Below are 20,928 nucleotides of genomic sequence, written 5' to 3'. Positions count from 1 at the left end.
ATCTGGTCCAGCCTGAACCAATATTTCTCAACCATGAGGACCTTAAGACAGCTGGATTTCAACTCCCAGCAAGGGTTGACCAGAATTCAGCATGGATAGGGCAAGAATAAATGGGGTTAGACTGTTGTTGGTGGTTTTTTTTTAATTGGGTAACTTTAATAGATAGTGGGAATGCTGTAGATGTAATATATCTTGATTTCAGCAAAACGAAGAAGAAAAATCATCCGTGAGAAACTAAATTAATAAACAGGTTAAATATGGGCTAGATCGCATGACAGTTAAGTGGGAAAGTGATACGCTGGCTGGTGGATTCTGGGAATTGAAGTCCACAAGTCTTCAAGTGACCAAATTTGGGGAGCCCTGGATGAGACCAATATTTTTTCAATATTGGTTGGTCACTTTAAGACTTATGGTCTTCAGCTCCCAGCATTCCCCAGCCAACAAGGGTTCACCAGAATTCAGCAAGGATAGGGCAAGAATAAAAGGGGTTAGACTATTTTGTACTTTTTTGATTGGGTGACTTTCTTAATAGATAGTGGGAATGCGGTAGATGTAATAAATCTTGATTTCAGCAAAATGAAAAGAAAAAACTCACAACAAGGTAATTGGTAAAAGAGATGGGTTAAATGCCATGAGAATTAAATGGGAAACTGAAATGCTGGCCGGGGGATTCTGGGAGTTGAAGTCCATCCCTCTTAAAGCATCCTGGCTGGGGAATTCTGGGACTTGAAGTCCACCTCTCTTAAAGCACCCTGGCTGGGGAATTCTGACACTTGAAGTCCACCCAACCTAAAAGTTCCCACGTTTGAGAAGCATTTGTGGATCCAACAAGATGCTAATTCTGCAAACTTGGAGCCCATAGGAGATTACCATCATTGCCAATTCCCACAATTGTCTGACAACAGAACTACAAGCTGACTTGGCACCCAGCCGTTCATCAACCATGTGGGCAACAATCACACCCCTTCCCAGGGTTGCGGCTACGGGAAGTTAGCTATCACCACACACGTTCACGGATGGCTGGACAGAGAGACGGCAACAGGCATGCCCAGGGGTAGAAAAATTGCCCGGGCGTGCATGTGTGCGTGCAGTAGCACTGCCGCCCCTTTAATGCCCATTGTTCACATCGACTTTGTTTTCCACGTTCCCGGGGCAGCTGTGTGCCGAGATCGAGTTGCTCCTGTACTGAGCGTCATCGAAGTCCAGTTCGTGGCCTTGAACCCGGACGGTGTTGAGGCAGCCCTGGAAACAAGATTTTTCCTCTCCTGAAATAAAGATATATTTTAAAAAAGGAGTCAGAAATAATAGAAACCCACCAGAATATACATCCGGCTGCATTTCCATGCATCATTAGCCTGTGGAACTCCTTGCCACAAGATGCTGCAAATATAATCCGGGTTGACCTAGTGACCTTTCAAACTTACAAGAGCATTGGAAAAAGGGACTTATGACCATTTTTTACATTTATGAGCGTTGCCGTCTTCCCCGGGGTCACGGGAACGACATTCGGGCCGTTTGGCAACTGACTCGTATTTATGACGGCCGCAGCATCCTGGGGTGGCACGATTCCCCTTTTTTGTGACCTTCTGACAGAGTCAGCGGAGGAGGGCGGACTCACTTAACAACCGGGTTACCGACTTCACGACTGCAGTGATTCGCTTTGCGACCGTGGCGAGAATGGTCGTAAAATGAGGCCAAAGCTCGCCTGGCGACTATCTTGCGTAGTCGTGGAAATCCTGTCGCCGTATCAGAAACCCGCCAGGGTATACGTTCCAATGCCTGTGGAACTCCCTGCCTCAAGATTCAGGAGGCGCACAGCTCTTCAGCAGAGTGAGATTGTTTTTAGATTAAAATTGATATGCCGCCCATCCAACCGACTTGGGGGTGACTCACCCCCTCTTTTTAGCCGGAGTTAAGGTGAGATCTGGCTACACCCACCCACCCGTCCCCTCCCATCCCCCGTGCCCCTTTTTGTGGTCCACCCCTCCCGGGAAGATGTACCAGATGCTCCCCCAATGACCAGGTTTCCCCTGGCGCTCAGCCAGACTTCCTTCAGGCTCTGGTAATCGTCCACGGGGGTGGGCTTGCTGATCTCGGTGTCGCCCAGACGCAGCGTGAAGGAAGAGGGAGTGAGGAGGAGGAGGAGGGGGGTGTCCAGGCAGCCCCCCGCAGGGAGAGGAAGCAACAGGAGGGTTTGGTTACGCAGCTGAGCCCTCAGATCCTAGAGGGAAGGAGAAACCACAAAGCGGGTTGAGGAGGGGGCCGGGCTGAGTGGACTTTCCGTGGTTCTCCCCCCCCCGCATTTCCCCCCCCCCCGTGGGGAAGGGGTTCACAGCACCCACAGGCCCATGATGCCCTGCACACCAGCCTGGGTGGGGGAGTGACTCAAGTCTCTCCCCACTTGAGACCCTTCACTCATTCCTTCGTTCGTTCATCCACCCGCCATCCATCCCTCCATCCATCCTTCCATTCGTCTTTCCAGCCTTCCTTTCCTCTCTCCATCCTCCCTTTCATCCCTCCTTCCAATTCTCCCTCTATCCCTTTCATCCCTCCATCCCTTCCTCAAACTTTCGTCCATCTTTCCAACCTTCCTTCCTTCCATCTACCCTTCTTTCCTTCCATCCCTCCTTCCATCTATCCATCCCTCCTCCTAATCTTCCATCCCTCCTTCTTCCTTTCACCCATTCTTCTATCCATCTTTCCATTTGTCAAACCTTTGCTCCTTCTTTCCAACTTTCCATCCATCCTTCTTCCTTTCATCCTTCCAACCTTAAATCCACCCTTCCTTCCTCCCATTCTCCCATCCTTCCTTCCATCCATCCCTCCATCCCTCCTTCTTCCTTCCATCCTTCCTTCCATCCCATCCCTCCTTCCTTTCATCCCTCCTTCCATCCATTCATCCATCCGACCTTCCTTTCATGTTACCAACCTTCCTTCCTTCTCTCCCTCCTCCCATCCCTTCTTCCTTCCTTCCTTCCTGGCAGTGTGTGTGTGTGTGTGTGTGTGTGTGTTCCTGCTACCAGCCATCCGGAACGGGGGGGGGGGGGAGGCTCAGATGCCTCCGCCTGTCCATCCTCACCGTGCGCTCCAGGGCCAGGCGCAGGACCGGGCGCTGCTCCTCCAAGGCCCAAACGGCCAGCAGGGTGCTGAGCTGGGGGGCGGCCCTGATCCGCAGCTGCAGGGAGAACCGCCACTGGCCGTCGGTGGTGCTGAGCCCGCTGGGGAGGTCTGCGAGAGAGGAGGAGGAGAAGGCCACGGCTGGCGCCTCTGGCGGCTGCCACCACCCGTGCCCACCCCTTGGCGAGAGACAGGGCCAGGCCCTCCCCATCTAGGGACTCCACAGCCCCTGGTGCCCAGCCATACCTGACAGTGGAAAGACAGCCAGTCCGTCGCCAGGGAAGAAGCTGCCACGCTGGACGGTGGTCAAACAGACCTTGGCCTCACGGTCCTGCAGGGACCCCCCTTCCTCCCGCCAGGCTCGGCTCGTGTTCAGCCAGTCCCAGCGCCTGATGCAGCCATCCAGCGCCGGGTTCACCTGCAGCGCCCATCGGTCGCGGGGTGATGGGGGGGAGGAGGAGGCAGGATGGGGGAAAGACAAAAGACCCTCTTGAAATTGGGGTGGGGGCGTTTCGGGGAGGAGGGGGGCGGCAGGGAGATCCTGGTGTGAAAGGGTGTTGTCGTTTCAGAGGATTGTGAATCGTGGTTTCGCAGGGGGTCCTTAGGACTGTAAGGGGAGCCTGACCATCCCAGTCGTTAAGTCGTGACGGTCGTAAAGTGGGCGGATCACGTGTCTGACCCCGTTTTGCAAAGATTGTTTTTGGGGCGACTGTAACTTGGAACGGTCGTAAGTCAAGACCAGTTGCAAGTTGAGCATCTCTTCCTGTTTTGAATTTTATTATTCTGTTCTCCTGTTCTATTATTCTATTCTATTCTGTATTTTATTATTCTATCGGTATTCTATTATTCTATTCTATTCTATTATTCTATTCTATTCTGTATTTTATTATTCTATCTGTATTTTATTATTCTATTCTATTCTATTCTATTCTGTATTTTATTATTCTATCTGTATTTTATTATTCTATTCTATTCTATTCTATTCTATTCTATTCTATTCTATTCTATTCTATTCTATTCTATTCTATTCTATTCTATTCTATTCTATTCTATTCTGTATTTTATTATACTATTCTGTCCTGTCCTGTCCTATTCTTATCATTTCTATTTCTAATCTATCCTGTTCTTTGCAATAAATTCCAGTATAGCACAATGGGACAAATCCACAATGGCTCATAAATGATGCTTTATGGCTAGTGAAGAGTTTGAATGGCTCAAACCATGGCTCAAACAAGCCATGATTCAAACACCCAGCCCAAAAGCTTTAGACAGATGGACGTCTCTCGCAAGCTAAAGATTTGGCTATGTGTTTTGAGCTAGGCCCAGATTCAAATCCTCATTTCCCCTCCCCCCCCATTCTGACTCTGGATCCGTTATCCTTATCTCCCCTGACCCACCTTGCCTGGCTGTTGTGAGAATCAAAGAGAGAGAGAGGATGAAAAATGAAAGAGTTTCTGATTACTTTAGAGCAGTGTTTTCAAACTTGGGAGCTATGAAAAGTGTGGACTTCAGTTTCCAGAATCCCCTGGCACTAATGCATTCCTTTTGATGTGTATATACCAGGGGTAGGCAACCTCGGCTCTTTTATGACTCATGGACTTCAACTCCCAGAATTCCTGAGTCAGCTGACTCAGGAATTCTGGAAGTCCATGAGTCATAAAAGAGCCGAGGTTGCCTACCCCTGGTATATACCCACTGTGGCCTGCTTACTCTCTTATAATCCTTTTCTTCGCAATCTCTCCGCTTAAGGGTAGGAGGGGGGGAAACAGGTATGGCTGGCTAGGCTAGGGAATTCTGGGAATTGAAGTCCAGACTTCTTAAAGCTCCCAAGCTCGAGATAAACTGGTTTAGAGAAAAGATGGGGAAAGGAATCCATTGGGGACTTCAGGCCGTTTTGGGGGCTTGCGGTACGGACGCCGGAGGACAGAGTTCCGCCTTACCGGGACCAGCAATTCAATCGGCAGGATGAACATGCCTCCCACCCCGATGCGCATCTGAGGGGTGGTCCGGTTCACAATCGGGTGGGAGACGTGGCTGAGAGTGAGTTGGTCATCTCCGTCAACCACCAACATTATGACGTGTCCTTCGTTCTTCACCGTGATCTGTCCGGGAAGCACAGGAGAATTCGCATACAGGGACAGAGGTAGAGGAGGGTCAGAGAGAATCGGGACCCCCACCGGAGGATGTGGGAAACATGGGGGAGGCAGGGGCTCTCCTTTAGTTGATAGGTAGTCCTCGACTTACGACCGGCTCCATTTCAATGCATCGTTAGCCTGTGGAACTTCCTGACACAAGATGCAGCAAATATATAAGCATAACCTTTGACTTACTTACTTGTTTAGTGAACGTTTGAAGTTACGACGGCACTGGAAAAAGTGATTTATGATCATTTTTTGCACTTATAACCACCGCAGCATCTCTGTGGTTATGTGATCAAAATTCGGACGCTTGGCAACTGACTCATATTTACGATGCTTGCATGGTGCCGGGATCATGTGATCCCCTTTTGCAACCATCTGACCAGCAAAGTCAAGGGGGAAGCCGGATTCGCTTAACAGCCGCACAATTCACTGAACGACCACGGTGATTCGCTTAACAACGGTGGCAGAAAAGGTCTTGAAATGAGGCGCCACTCGCTTAACAACTGCCTCGCTTAGCGGTGGAAATGTTGGTCTCGATTGTGGTTGCAAGTCGAGAACCCGCCTGTGGTCTTACCCGATGCCACAGGCCGTCGTTGAGATGTCGCCCTCCGGAGACGGTGAGGTTGGTGAGGGAGTTGTGGATCTGTATGATTGGTTTCCCCTGACGCAAAGCGAGGACGAACCAGTCGGAGCCGGGAGCAGTGTCCCCGTAGAAGATGACCCCTTCCGGGTCAAAGGTCCGGAAGTCGAAGGAGGAAACTGCACTGGGGGGAGGAACAGGGAGGGTCGTCTCAAGGGGGGAACCAGAGGGGGGGATCTTGATGCAGACCCCTCCTGGATGGGGAAGACACAGCCCAGCCGGGTCCTGAGGGTGGTCCCCATCCTTGACTTCTCTTCCACACCTCCCTGTCTCTCTCTCTCTGTCTCTCTCTCCCCTCTCCCTCTCTCCCACTCTCTCTTTCTCTCTCTCCCCTCTCACTCTCCCACTCTCTCTCTCTCCTCTCTCCCACTCTCTCCCCTCACTCTCCCACTCTTTCTCTCCTGCTCTTTCTCTCTCCCGCTCTCTTTCTCTCTCCCCTCTCCCTCTCTCCTTCTCTCTCTTTCTCTCTCCCCTCTTACTCTCTCCCACTCTTTCTCTCTCTCTCCCGCTCTCTCTCCCTTCCCCTCTCTGCCCCCTCTCACTCTCTCCCACTTTCTCTTTCTCCTACTCTCTCTTCCTCTCCCTCCCTCCCACTTTCGCCCTCTTTCCTTCTTTTTCTTACTCACTCCCTCCCTTTTTCTTTCCCTTCCTTTCCCTCCCTCCCTTCCTCCCTTCCTTCCTTCCTTCCTTCCTTCCTTCCTTCCTTCCTTTCCTCTCCCTCCCTTTCTTTCTCTCCTCTTCTCTCTCTCTCTCCCCCCCCTACTAAGGATCCCACCAACCCCGCACTCCTCCTCTCCTGCGGTGGCTTCTTCACCCTCTCCGACAGACCCTCACCCCAGCCTCTCTGGGACCCCACCGGGGGCTCGGCGCGGCCTCGCAGCAGGCGCCTGGCAGCCTTGCGTGGCATCCTGGCAAAGCTTGCGCACCTCTTGGAAGGAAGCCGCGCTCCGCGGGTGGGGCGGGGGAAGAGGGAGGAAGCCCCTTGCCCACGCCCCCTGCCCACCCACCCACCTCAGCCCTCCAAGGCGTCCTCCCTTACCTGGTTACCGTTCGCAGGTCAACGAAGAGGCTGGCGGTTGGGAAGGGGTCTCCCCATCTCTGTCCCAGGTTCAGCCCCCCGGCTTCCACGGCCGAGCCTCGGAAACAGGCACCCAGCTGGAGGCGGGGGAGGAAAGACCGGGCATCAGCCTCGGCCGCCCGCCAGGGGGCAGCAATCCACTCGCCGAGAAATAGAAGCCGCGCAGTACCCGAGCGCGCCGCTAGGGGAGGGGACCGCGCCCGCGGAAGGCGCGCGGCGAGCTTTGAGCCACGCGGGGGCAGCGTTGCTCCGTCGTGGGAACGGGCGCGGGTGGGGCGGGGAAGTCCGCCATTCCGCCCGTGGAGGGGGGGGGAGTCGCTAGGAGTCGGGAACGACTGGATGACCTCAGCCGCCGCGGAGGACTCTAGCCAGCTTGCTCCGTTTCCCTTTTTTGCAAAAAAGAAAAAGAAAAGGGGGGATCCTCTTCATATCAGCCTCGACCCCCCCCACCCCCACCCCCTTCCCCCAGGCGTCTCGCCTGCGCTGTATCCTGCGGGATCCTGAGCTTCCTCCGGGGAGGAAACTCAACAGGTGAAGCTGCTGCCTTTTTTCTACCCGCGCTCAGGCAGCTGCTGGGTGCGCCGGGCCAGCGGAGAAAGGCCAAGCTGGGGCAGAGCACGGAGCAGGAAGGGGCCTTGGAGGTCCTCTAGTCCACCCTAGCCCTATCCCATTCTGGACCAAGGGCGGTCCGGTTCTAGAAACGGAGCCGGCGCTCTTTTGCTGGCCCACGTGGGGGCCCAGAGCCCCTTCCTGTGCCTTAGCGGCGCAGCTGGGCCTCCCCTGTTGAACTGCGGCCCGCACTCCTGATATGAACGGCTTGGCTGGCTGAAGAATTCCGGGAGTTGAAGCCCACCAGCTTTAAAAGCGGCCCAGGTTGAGGACCCCGTGGCCTAGCAGGGGGTTGGACTAGAAGACCTCCGGGGTTCCCCTTCCAATTCTGGAATTCCGCAATCGACTCACCTTCAGGGTGTCCCTCTCCTCTGCCTCTTGAATCCGGTCCCCCATGGCCCAGGGGGGGCCGGGGGCCACCAGCAGGATCAGCCAGGCAGCAGCTGGGAGCATGGCTGGCGCAGAAACTCCACAGGGACTGGAAACGGCTGTGGTCAAATTCCAATTTTTCTGATCCTGTTGACATAAACTTTTCCAGGGGTCAAGGCCCCTAGTCTGGCCAGGCTGCAGGCTGCTCTGCACCTTAGGCAGGGCCCACCCCTAAGGCCTCACCTGTCTTTGGGGAAGGGTCCTGTCTTCTCCATCAGGTTGATGAATCCATCTGCAGGCAGTCAAAATCAGAATGGGTCCTTGGAGGTCATCTAGTCCAACCCTGGCCCACCCCCGCTCAAGCAGGAGATCAGCCTATGCCATTTCGGACAAGTGGCTGTCCGGTCTCTTCTTTAAAACCTCCAGCGATGGAGCACCCACGACTTCCGGAGGCAAGATGATCCACTGATCATTAATAGAATTAACAGAGCTGGAAGGGATCTCGGAGGTCATCTAGTCCAACCCCCTGCTCGAGCAGGGGATCCTGTACCATTTCAGACAAGGGACTGTCCGGTCTCTTCTTAAAAACCTCACAACTTCTGGTGGCAAGCAGTTCCCCTGGTTAATTGTCCTCCCCGGTTAGGAAGTTTCTCCTTGATTCCGGGTTGCTTCTCTCCTTGGTGAGTGTGCATCCAGCCACCCTGTTGCTAAGCGAGACAGTTGTGTGAAGTGAGTTTTGCCCCATTCGACGACCTTCCTTGCCACGGTTGTTAAGTGAATCGCTGCGAGTCTTTGAGTGAATAACACAGTGGTTACGCGAATCTGGCTTCCCCATCGGCCTCGATTGTCAAAAGAGGGGATCGTGTGAGCTTGGGGACGCCATCATAAATAGGAACTAGTTGCTAAGGATTTGAATTTTGGCCAGGGGGATGCTGCGACGGCCATAATTGTGAAACACGGCCTTAAGTCACAAACTGTTGTTAAATTGAGGATTACCTGTATTCTTTTAGTTCCCAAAGGCTGTTTAAACCAGGGGTCTTCAAACTTGGCCCTTTGATGACTTGTGGACTTCAACTCCCAGAATTCCTTAGCCAGGCACAAATTCTGGGAGTTGAAGGCCACAAGTCATAAAAGGGACATAGTTCCCTCACGCTGGCTGAGGAATTCTGGGAGTTGAAGGCCACAAGTCATAAAAGGGTCATAGTTCCCTCACGCTGGCTGAGGAATTCTGGGAGTTGAAGTCCACAAGTCATCAAAGGGCCATAGTTCCCTCAGGCTGCCTGAGGAATTCTGGGAGTTGCAAGTCCACAAGTCATCAAAGGGTCGTAGTTCCCTCACGCTGGCTGAGGAATTCTGGGAGTTGAAGTCCACAAGTCATAAAGGGGTCACAGTTCCCTCACGCTGGCTGAGGAATTCTGGGAGTTGAAGTCCCCAAGTCATAGAGGGGTCACAGTTCCCTCACGCTGGCTGAGGAATTCTGGGAGTTGAAGTCCCCAAGTCATAAAGGGGTCATAGTTTCCTCACGCTGGCTGAGGAATTCTGGGAGTTGCAAGTCCACAAGTCATCAAAGGGTCATAGTTCCCTCACGCTGGCTGAGGAATTCTGGGAGTTGCAAGTCCACAAGTCATCAAAGGGCCACGTTTGAAGACCCCTGACCTATACCGTTCTGGACAAATGGCTGTCCAGTCTCTTCTTCAAAGCCTCTTGTTGGAGCACCACAACTTCTGGTGGCCAGCTGTCCCACTGGTTACTTGTTCCTCACTCTTAGGAAGTTTATCCTTAATTCCAGGTTGCTTCTCTCCTTGGTTCAGTTGGAAGGGACCTTGGAGGTCTTCTAGTCCAACCCCCTGCTCAAGCAGTTGACCCTTTACCATTTCAGACAGGTGGCCACGCGGTCTTTTTTTTTTTTAAAGCCTCCAGTGTTGGAGCTCCCACACCTTCCGGTGGCAAGCAGTTCCCCTGCCTATTTGGTCTCAATGTTAAGAGGTTTCTCCTTAATTCCAGGTTGCTTCTCTCCTTGATCAGTTTCCACCTGTCATCAAAGGGCCGAGTCTGAAGGCCTCTAGTTTAAACAGTGCCGGTTAACGGCTTAGCCTGCACCACAAACGGTTCTTCCAAAGCAGGGAAAGGGGAAGTCAGGAGCTGCCCGGGCAGGGTGGGTGGTGGGGTTGGACTAGATGACCTCCCAAGCCCCTTCCCTTTTACACCCTCTTTGCAAAATCTCAGCTACCTGATGGGGAGTGGCTGGAAGAGGTCAAGAGGAGAGCTGCAAAGGGAGATCCTGGCAGCGGGCGAGCGGCGCAGCGGATCCTCCAGAGATCCTTCGCCAGAGGAAGACGAGAAACGGGAAACGGCCTGGCTAGCGTGCAGATGTTATGCAAGCTGTTGGCAGCCAAATGCGGCTTTTTGGGAAATGCAGCGTTGTGCTGCCAGGGAGGCAGAGAGTGCCAGAATCTCCTCTTCCTTGGGGGGACACGGACCAGGCCCCCAGATTGCCACCCACCCGGGGGGGGGGACAAATTACACCTCCCTTTTCATCAATCTGCGGAGTAAACTTCCTTCCTCTTTCTGAGATCTCCACGGCCACATTCTTCTGACACCCCCCACCCCCCCGTCCCTGCCCCCCTCCCGTCCTCTTCTTCTCTTCGGCTGTGGGTTTCCTGTGTCCGTCTGAGGCTTCGCAGCCAAGCAACAGAATACAGGATAACAGAGTTGGAAGGGACCTTGGAGGTCTTCTAGTCCAACCCCCTGGTCAGGCAGGAGACCCAAAGCAGTGCTATCCAAGCTTTCCTGGAAGAGGAGGAGGAGTCCATTTCAGACAAATGGCTACCCAGTCTCTTCTTAAAGAGAAGGAGGAATAACAGGATAACAGACATGGAAGGGACCCTAGAGACCATCTAGTCCAGGGGTAGGCAAGCTTGGCTCTTTTATGACTCGTGGACTTCAACTCCCAGAATTCCTGAGCCAGCATGGCTCAGCTTGGAAACCTCTCTCTTTCCCCTCAGCCTGGCTGGCTCAGGAATTCTGGGAGTTGAAGTCCACAAGTCATAAAGCGGCCTAGGCCTAAGCCAGGGGTAGGCAAGCTTGGCTCTTTTATGACTCGTGGACTTCAACTCCCAGAATTCCTGAGCCAGCATGGCTCAGCTTGGAAACCTCTCCCTTTCCCCTCAGCATGGCTGGCTCAGGAATTCTGGGAGTTGAAGTCCGCGAGTCATAAAGGGGCCTAAGCCGGGGTAGGCAACCTTGGCTCTTTTATGACTAAAAAGGTAAAGGTAAAGGTTCCCCCGCACATGCGTGCTAGTCGTTTCTGACTCTAGGGGCCGGTGCTCATCTCTGTTTCAAAGCCGAAGAGCCAGCGCTTGTCCGAGGACGTCTCCGTGGTCATGTGGCCGGCATGACTAGATGCCAAAGGCGCACGGAACGCTGTTACCTTCCCACCGTAGTGGTCCCTATTTTTCTACTTGCATTTTTACGTGCTTTCGAACTGCTAGGTTGGCAGAAGCTGGGACGAGTAACAGGCGCTCACTCTGTTACGTGGCACTCGGGATTCGACCCGCCAAACTGCCGACCTTCTGATCGACAACAAGCTCAGCGTCCTAACCTACTGAGCCACCACGTCCCTTATCTTTTATGACTAGTGGACTTCAACTCCCAGAATTCCTCATCTAGCATGGCTTAGTTTGGGAACCTCTTCCTTTCCCCTCAGCGTGGCTGGCTCAGGAATTCTGGGAGTTGAAGTCCACGAGTCATAAAGCAGCCTAGGCCAGGGGTAGGCAACCTTGGCTCTTGTATGATTGGCGGACTTCAACTCCCAGAATTCCTGAGTCAGCATGGCTCAGCTTGGAAACCTCTCCCTTTCCCCTCAGCCTGGCTGGCTCAGGAATTCTGGGAGTTGAAGTCCACAAGTCATAAAGCGGCCTAGGCCTAAGCCAGGGGTAGGCAACCTTCGCTCTTTTATGACTGGTGGACTTCAACTCCCAGAATTCCTGAGCCAGCATGGCTCAGCTTGGAAACCTCTCCCTTTCCCCTCAGCATGGCTGGCTCAGGAATTCTGGGAGTTGAAGTCCATGAGTCATAAAAGAGCCAAGGTTGCCTACCCCTGATCTAGTCCAACCCCTTCCTTAGTGACTAGAGACCATTTCAGACAAGTGGCTGTCCAGTCTCTTCTTAAAAAGGAGGAGGAGGAATAACAGGATTACAGAGTTGAAAGGGACCTTGGAGGTCTTCTAGTCCAACCCCCTGCTCGGGCAGGAGACCCTGTTCCATTTCAGAGAAGGGGCTGTCCAGTCTCTTCTTAAAGGGGAGGAGGAGGAAGAGAACTGAGGGGGTCCCTGATGCTCTCTGAGCTTGGCTGTTTTCTTGCAGATGTTTCATGATAACATCATCAGTACTCGCCCTTCTCTTCATTAAACTAGACCAGGGGTAGGCAACCTCGGCTCTTTTATGACTCATGGACTTCAACTCCCAGAATTCCTGAGTCAGCTGACTCAGGAATTCTGGGAGTTGAAGTCCATGAGTCATAAAAGAGCCGAGGTTGCCTACCCCTGAACTAGACCTACCCAATTCCAGCAACCGTTCTTCATGTTTTCGCCTCCAGTCCTCTGATCCTCTTTGTTGCTCTTCTCTGCACCCTTTCTAGAGTCTCAACATCTATTGGCATCTGCTATGCCGTGTGGTCCTCACTGCAACGGGTTATTAATGCAAGCGTCGTTGTGTTATTATGCTTGCTATGTTCCGAATCATTAGCAAAATAAACCGCTGAACCTTAAAGTAAGAATTATTGTTTTGTGTTGCTGTCTCTCGTCTTTTCCACTGGGTTTTTCCAGGACAATGCCATCTTGGGATACATGGGAGGGGCCCTTTTCTGGGCAACACCCCTGCCTTCTGCGGTGTGCCATACCGCAATTCTCTAGAAAGGTACCAAAACATTCCCAGCAAGCCATGGTCCAAAGGGGTTGCCACCCAGCCGAGCCATGATTGAATCTTTTTTTTTTTAATATGCTTTTGCATTCTTTTGAAGTACGGGCAAGTATGCTGCACAACACATTTGCACACTTCCTTTAGGCACGAACTAAAAAAACCCGCACCGTTGGCAACGGGTGGGCTCCTTGCACACCTGTCTTGTGCTTCGATGTGCTGAGAAAGGGCCGTCAGCCGAGAGGCCAATGGTTTGTTTGCTCGTGGTTGCAACAACGCCGGAGTAGAGCGAAGGCAAAGGTTAGGGTCTAACAGGTTGAAAGGCGGGCAGGTGGGGGTCCGTGCACTAAAGCAGACATGTCAAACCCAAGGCCCGGGGGCCAGATCCGGCCCGTGAAGTGGTTTCATGTGGCCCGCGAAGCCATCCTGGAAACAGTGAGGGAACGGCCCCCACTGCCTTGGCCCTGGCCCAGAGACCCTCCTCCTGCCAGAGACCCCCAGATCTGTCCCACTCCTGCCCAGGCCCCCATAGGCACCCTTGATGCCAACGATGTAGAGCTGGCCATGCCCACCCAGTACGCCATACGCACTCCAGCTGCGCCCACCCAGTAGGCCGCGCCCACCCTGGCCATATCCACCTGGCCCCTTGAGGGCAACCGTAATGCTGATGCGGCCCTCAAAGAAATTGAGTTTGACACCCCTGCACTAAAGCTACACCCTGTGGGGAGGGGGGATACCTAGGGCTCGGTTTCTGGACAGGTGTTGCAGGGAGGGAGCATAGGGCAAAGTTAATAATAATAATAATAATAATAATAATAATAATAATAATAATAATAATAATAATAATAATAATAATAATGATGATGATGATGATGATGATGAAGTTGGAAGGGACCTTGGAGGTCATCTAGTCCAACCCCCCCCTGCTCAGGCAGCAAACCCTCTACCATTTCAGACAAATGGCTGTCCAGTCTCTTCTTAAAAACTTACACAGTGTTGGAGCATTCACAGCTTCTGGAGGCAGGTTAGATAGATATAGATAATAGATATAGACAGATAGATAGGGAGATATAGCTAGACGTAGGGAGAGATAGATGATGATGATGATGATGATGATGATGATAATGACGATGATGATGTTGGAAGGGACCTTGGAGGTCATCTAATCCAACCCCCTACTCAGGCAGGAAACCCTATAGTACCATTTCAGACAAATGGCTGTCCATTCTCTTCTTAAAGACTTCCAGTCTTGGAGAAGGGAGGGAGGGAGGGAGGGAGGGAGGGAGGGAGGGAGGATAACAGAATAATAGAGTTGAAAGTGACCTTGGAGGTCATCTAGTCCAGCCCCCTGCTCAGCCAGGAAACCCTATACCATTTCAGACAAAGGGCTGTCCAGTCTCTTCTTAAAAATGAGGAGGAGGAATAACAATAACAGAGTTGGAAGGGACCGTGGAGGTCATCTAGTCCAACCCCCTGCTCAGCCAGGACACCCTATACTATTTTAGACTAATGGATGTCCAGTCTCTTCTTAAAGACTTCCAGTGTTGGAGAAGGGAGTGAGTGAGTGAGTGAGTGAGTGAGTGAGTGAGGGAGGGAGGGAGGGAGGAAGGAAGGAAGGAAGGAAGGAAGGAAGGAAGGAAGGAAGGAAGGAAGGAAGGATAACAGATGGAAGGGACCTTGGAGGTCATCTAGTCCAATCTCCTGCTCAGGCAGGAAACCCTACATCATTTCAGACACAAATGGCTGTCCAGTCTCTTTCTTAAAGACTTCCAGTGTTGGAGCATTCACAGCTTCTGGAGTTAAACGTGATCTCTTAAATGTGAGCCAGCTGTGTGCGGCAGCAGCCAAACAGGCCAACACAATCCTGGGTTGTATAAACAGAGGCACAGAGTTGAGATACAGTATGTTTTAAATGTGTGTTGTGTATGATGTGTACGCTTTGAGAGGAAGCCACTAAATTTCATTTTTAATGCGTGCCGTTGTGCCCACAGGGAAAAAAATGACAATAAAGGTAATCTTGATCTAAAAATCTAATCTAAAGATCATGCAAAGTATTAGTACCACTTTATTAATCTTTAGTAAGGCCACACCTGGAATACCGCAGCCAATTGTGGTCACCATATTACAAAAAAAGATGTTGAGACTTTGGAAAAAACGGGCAGAGAAGAGCAGTTAAGACGTTTTAAGGGTTTGGAGACTAAAACATATGAAGGACGATTGCAGGAGTTGGGTTTGGCTAGTTTAAAGAAAAGAAGAAATAGGGGTGACATGATAGCAGCGTTCCAGTATTTGAGGGGCTGCCGCAAAAAAGAGGGGGGGTCAACTTATTTTCCAAAGCAGGACAAGAAACAACGGATGGAAACTCATCAAGGAGAGAAGCAACCTGGAATTAAGAGACTTCCTAACAGTGAGGACGATTAACCAGTGGAACAGCTGGCCACCAGAAATCATGGGCGCTCCATCACTGGAGGTTTTTAACAACAGACTGGACAGCCGCTTGTCTCAAATTGGATACTCTCTCTTGCTTGAGCAGGGGGCTGGACTAGAAGACCTCCAAAGTCCCTTCCGGTTCTATTCTGATTGGGAAGAGGGGTGGTCTTCAACTCCCAGAATTCCCCAGCTGGGGAATTCTGGGAGTTGAAGTCCAGCCCTCTTCCAGTTGCCAAGACTGAGAGACCGCCGGCCTACAGCCTTGGAATAAAATGGGTTTGTTGGGACCCTCGATCCTTGGCCAGGCATCACGAGGGCCTGTCGCGGACCCCACATCCTTTAATCCTACCCCCCTCCCCAAATGTATGAAGGGGGGGAGTTTCACTTTGATCCCCTTTTAAATCCCTGACCTGTAAAAAGGGCTTGCCCCCGATGTGTGGTTTGCGAGGAGATTGGCTACAAGGCTCCCTCGGATCCCATTTTTCACTCATAAAGTGGAAACCCCCATTATTTTTTCCAGACCCTCCCCCCAAGGTGTTCCCTTTTGGGGTACACAGAGCTGGCTGGACGGCATCTGAGGGGCTCCTTAGCCGCTTCCACAAAGATGCCCTTTTGCCAGAACTGAAAAGACCCCCCCCAAATACAAGTAAGTTCACTAGAGGTATGCGAGGGTCTTCAGAGTAACGGTTGTGTTTTTTTGTTTGAAGACCCGCTTGGCCGGGTCACACGTGGCCAAAGCAGCATCTTGGGACACTTGAGGGAAGACTGTGGGGAGGGGGGGCTTAAGCCCCCTCCCCTGCAGCCCCCAACGTGATGGTTAATTTAACAGCAGCAAGGCAACTCTTGAGATTTTGCTGGTTTAAGTTGGGTTTGCGGTTCTAGAAATGGCTAGGACTTGTCAAGTGGGCGAGAGAAAATGTTGCGGCTGTAGTTGTGTTTTGTACAGGACGGTGGGGTCCTGGGCGCTCTCTGAGCTGGGTGCTTCTCTTGCAGACGTTTCATGACCCAACTAGGGTACATCGTCAGTGCTGAGTGTGGGGTCCTGGGTGCTCTCTGAGTTTGGCACTTTTCTTGCAGACGTTTCATGACCCAACTAGGGTACATCGTCAGTGCTAGAAGGGAGGGGGGTGCAGAGGGAGGAGGACTGTGGGAGTCCTTGGTGCTCTCTGAGCTGGGTGGTTTTCTTGCAGACCTTTCATGACCCAACTAGGGAACATCATCAGTGCTAGAAAGGAGAAGGAAGGAAGGAAGGAAGGAAGGAAGGAAGGAAGGAAGGAAGGAAGGAAGGAAGGAAGGAAGGAAGGAAGGAAGGAAGGAAGGAAGGAAGGAGAGGACTGTGGGGTCCTTGGTGCTCTCTGAGCTGGGTGGTTTCCTTGCAGACGTTTCATGACCCAACTAGGTAACATCATCAGGGCTAGAAAGGAGAAGGAAGGAAGGAAGGAAGGAAGGAAGGAAGGAAGGAAGGAAGGAAGGAAGGACTGTGGGGTCCTTGGTGCTCTCTGAGCTGGGTGGTTTCCTTGCAGACGTTTCATGACCCAACTAGGTAACATCATCAGGGCTAGAAAGGAGAAGGAAGGAAGGAAGGAAGGAAGGAAGGAAGGAAGGAAGGAAGGAAGGAAGGAAGGAAGGAAGGAAGGAAGGAGAGGACTGTGGGGTCCTTGGTGCTCTCTGAGCTTGGGGGTTTCCCTGCAGACGTTTCATGACCCAACTAGGTAACATCATCAGGGCTAGAAAGGAGAAAGAAGGAAGGAAGGAAGGAAGGAAGGAAGGAAGGAAGGAAGGAAGGAAGGAAGGACTGTGGTGTCCTTGGTGGTCTCTGAGCTGGGTGGTTTTCTTACAGACGTTTCATGAGCCTTGGTGGAGCAGTGGGCTAATGCCTCCTTAAGTAACACCAGCTGCCTGCAATTAGTGTAGGTTCGAGTCCCACCAGGCTCAAGGTTGACTCAGCCTTCCATCCTTCCCAGGTAGGTAAAATGAGGACCCAGATTGTTGGGGGCAATAAGCTGACTTTGTAAGAATGCCGCTTGGGGGGTGTATGAAAGCCCTAATAAGCAGGCATATACATAGAATGAAGGCTACTGCTAAGCTTGTAAGCCGCCCTGAGTCTTCGGAGAAGGGCGGGATATAAATGGAATTAAAATAAATAAATAAAATAAATAAATGACCCAACTAGGGAACATCATCAGTGCTAGAAGGGTGAGAGGAGGAGGAGGAGGAGGAGGCGGAGTCCTTGGTGGTATCCAAGCTTGCTGGTTTCCTTGCAGACATTTCATGACCCAACTTGGTAACATCATCGTACTAGAAGGAATCGGGGTTAAGCAGAACCGGTGATGTTTCCTAGTTGGGTGATAAAAATGTCTGCAAGGAAACCGCCAAGCTCCCACCGAGGACTCCACAGCCTTTAAGCTCCACCTCCTCCTCCTCCACAAATCCCACTCCCTACACATGTGGGTGGCGTAGCCCCCATTTTGTCTTTCCTGTCTCCCAGCCCAGGATTGTGCCAATTTGGAAAACCAGCGATGGTCAGGCGCGCTTTTGAACAGTGCCACCGTGCAACATATAATTGTTGTTTTATTCTGAAGAAGTTATTTGAGTTACACACAAAGATGCAGAAAGATAAATACGGCAATTGTCTAACGGATTCCGCACACTGTCACACTCGGAACGGAGACTTGGGAAAAAGCGGCAGAAAAATGGTGATTCGTCCTCGTGATTACGACCAACGTTGGTTTTTAATCGGTTGTCTTCTCCTGCTTTCTCTCTCTCTCTCTCTCTCACTCTCTCTCTCTCTCCTAAGTCTTGATCTCGTTTTCCTCTCTCTGTCTCTCCCTCTTTTTATTATTATTCGTTGATTGATTGATATTTTTTTTTTGCTTTTCTGTAGTTTCCTTAAACAGTTTCAGTAAATATCTAAAGTGCCATAAAACTAGCTAGAGGTGCTTCTAAAAAATAAAAAATAAGACGAGTTACATTCAGTAGCAAATGGTCAACAATCACCGGAGCCCCCCCAGTGGCAAAGTGCAAAAGATCGGAGAGAGGGACCGCTATGTACATGTCAGTGACCTCCCCCTTCTGCCCCCAATGTCCCCCCCCTCAAACCCAGAGCCTCCTGCCCTGAATACCTTTGGCGCACGCTCTCGCTCAGCTCAGCCTCACCTCCCTTGCAATCAAGGGGTGCACTGCTGGAAATGCAGCCCCCCCCACGCAAAAACCCACTGGGGTCCAGGAAGGGGAAGTACCCCGGCCTCCTCGTGCAGAGCAGCGGTGTGCTAAAACCTAGCTTAGTCGGAGGCCTCTGCACAACAGACCTGTAAGCAAGCGTTATTTATGCCCTGGATAAGACCCCTCTCCATCCCACCCACCCACCCCCAAAAAAAATCCCAGGAGAAGTTTGGAGAAGGACAGTACTCCTAACATATTCCAGAATGCCAGCCCTGGGTAGCCCACCCTTCAAGGGGGAGTGGGCAGAGGGCAAAAAGGGCTGCAGGATGAGAAACGTGCGCCAGGATGTTGCTGCAGCAAGTGGAAGCTGTCAACCCGGGAACGCATCAGATGTTGGAAGCGCGAAGGGCTGGGAAGGCAGGTGGTGGTGGTGGTGGGGGGGGAAGACTCATCACAGCAGAAAAGGAGAGAGGGCTACGGGTCTTGGTGTTGGTGGGGGGGGGAAAGGATGGGCAGGGAGGGCCGTGCGCGCGTCATCTGTGTGTGCACGCAACTCTTGCCACGACGGAGTGCGGCAAAAAGGCAGCGTCGGGGAAACAATAGCATCCCTTTGCGTGGGGATTTTTTGCGCGGCGGTGCATGTCCTTGAGGCCCCCTGTAGCCAGCTGCTGTACAGAAGGGGGAGGGGCAGGTGTGTCCCTGCGATCCCGAGCACCCCGGTCCCAATTCTGCAGGTGGAACCGGGTTCAAAGGCTGCGGTCCTGGCACCTGAACGTCAACTCCCCTGCCCGATTCTACACTGGGAATTCTACACAGCGTACTGTCCGAGGAAGTCCGCGGTGGGCCTCCGATTGCCAGGGACGCAGCCAGAGGGGCGACAAAAAGCTGGTTTATCTGGGTTCCCCCCCCCACACCGAACAGGAGTGGCAATGCCTCCCCCCAGCTTAGGTTTTTTGGGGGGGTCTTTCACAGGGTTGCAAAGAACATCACGCAAGTGGTGTCACTCTACAAAACGATGGGAATTTGCACGGTGACGCACGCGATGCTGCTGCAGCAACGGCCGGTCAAGAAAAAGACCTGGAGGAGGAGGGGAGGGGAGGGGTGGTGGTCCTCTGGAGACTTCCCTGCAGCAGGTGCGGGGTGGGGTGAGGTGGGGTGGGGAGACACAAAAAAGTTCAAATTTGGAAGAGGGTTATCCCACCAGAAATGGCGCTGCGACATTTAGGCCAGGGTCGGGACTACAATTTCCATAATCCGCTAGGCAGCAGGGCCTCGGGCAACATTCTGGATACTCCCCTCCTCCATCTCCTTAAAAGGAAAAGAAAAAGAAAGAAGGGGAAAAAAATGGATCTAAAATTAAAAAAAAAAAATTTTTACAGGGAGAACAACCGGTGAGCGTGTTTGTTTTTTATCTTAGACCGGTTTGCGCGACTCTTCCTTCCGAAATAATGGTAAAATGAAAACGGGCCGGTTTTGGTCCTTTTGGGGTGCGCGCGAGAGCGTGTTTTATGTTTGGAATCGCGGAGGAAGGAAGGAAGACTGGAAAAATTTTTCCAAGGGGCCTAAGCTTGGGCTTTTTAACAGGAAAGCGGCCATTGTTTTGCTGGTTACAAATAATTGGTTCATTTTCCCCCAAAACCAGAAGTTCATTCCTTCCCTCTTAAGTTCTTCCCCCCCCCACCCGGAATGTAATACAGAGGTTGGCTGAAGTTTCCCTCCCCTCCCCCCCAAAAAATATTTAGGGTTTATTTGAGGGCGGGAGGGGGAAAAACTGGAGCCTGGGGGAGGAGGGGGGTCTGCACCGCGGGAGTTTTTGCAAGGCAGACTTAAATAAATAAAAAAAAACCATGTCTTTCTCCGGCCCTCTCTTTTCTCCTGGGACCCACACCTGGCTGACTTTCCCTCCGTGCTTTTCACCAGGGGAAGTTTGCCCCGTTGTGATTTTAAACTAGGCCACCCATTTTTTTTGGGGGGGGGGGGGGAGAAAAAAAAAGAATGAAAAAAGAAAAACAGAACGTAACGCTACTTTTTTTTTTTAAAACAAAAAGAGAGAACTCTTATTACACGTATAGCTGAAATTACCTATTGCTGATCCTTGGTCGTTTATATTGGGGGTGCAGTGGGTGGGGGGGCTACAGTAGGGGAGGGGTGTTTTTTTTGCTGCTGGCACCAGAGATGGGGTATCTATTGATGACCCCCCCCCACACACACACACACTGCTGTTCCCGGGGAGTGGGGGGGGGGGAAAGGTGATGCCCTGTGCTGGCTGGTGGGGGACGCTGCAATGCAACTTGGTCGGTCTTTCCACCTTTCCGAGGTGGGACCCGGGCAGGGGACGGGGGGGGGGAAAATAATAATAATAATAATAATAATAATAAAGTCCTTCCATTCCTCTCTGGCTTGGCAAGCCTTGCTCCCCGCAACGCCCTTCCCCCATCGCTGCCTTCCTCTGCCCAAAAGGAAAA

The 20,928-nt window shown here is 52.0% G+C and overlaps 1 protein-coding gene across 1 annotated transcript; it reads right to left on the bottom strand.

Annotated features, from left to right (window-relative positions):
• Nucleotides 1-1,019: 1,019 nt before the first annotated feature.
• LOC308676757 (sex hormone-binding globulin-like) lies at nt 1,020-8,041 on the bottom strand. Its single transcript, XM_081342776.1, has 8 exons — nt 7,937-8,041; nt 6,938-7,053; nt 5,833-6,022; nt 5,058-5,219; nt 3,364-3,535; nt 3,080-3,228; nt 2,002-2,221; nt 1,020-1,265 (listed from the first exon to the last, which is right to left on the bottom strand). Exons 1-8 carry the CDS (start codon nt 8,036-8,038, stop codon nt 1,108-1,110), a joined length of 1,269 nt encoding a protein of 422 aa, XP_081198902.1. The 5' UTR covers nt 8,039-8,041; the 3' UTR covers nt 1,020-1,107.
• Nucleotides 8,042-20,928: the final 12,887 nt, after the last annotated feature.

Source organism: Vipera berus (genome assembly GCF_964194415.1).
Source record: "Vipera berus genome assembly, chromosome: W".
Taxonomy (NCBI): Eukaryota; Metazoa; Chordata; class Lepidosauria; order Squamata; family Viperidae; genus Vipera; species Vipera berus.
This window is presented reverse-complemented; position numbering and strand designations above follow the sequence as displayed.

Bases quoted from the DNA above. Each gene is read 5' to 3' on its own strand.
- LOC308676757 (XM_081342776.1), bottom strand. From the start codon at position 8,038: ATGCTCCCAGCTGCTGCCTGGCTGATCCTGCTGGTGGCCCCCGGCCCC. The intron at 6,023-6,937 runs GTAAGGGAGGAC...TCCTCCCCCCAG, and splicing joins GACCTGCGAACGGTAACCAG to TGCAGTTTCCTCCTTCGACT. The intron at 5,220-5,832 runs GTAAGACCACAG...CTTCCCGGACAG, and splicing joins ACGACGGCCTGTGGCATCGG to ATCACGGTGAAGAACGAAGG.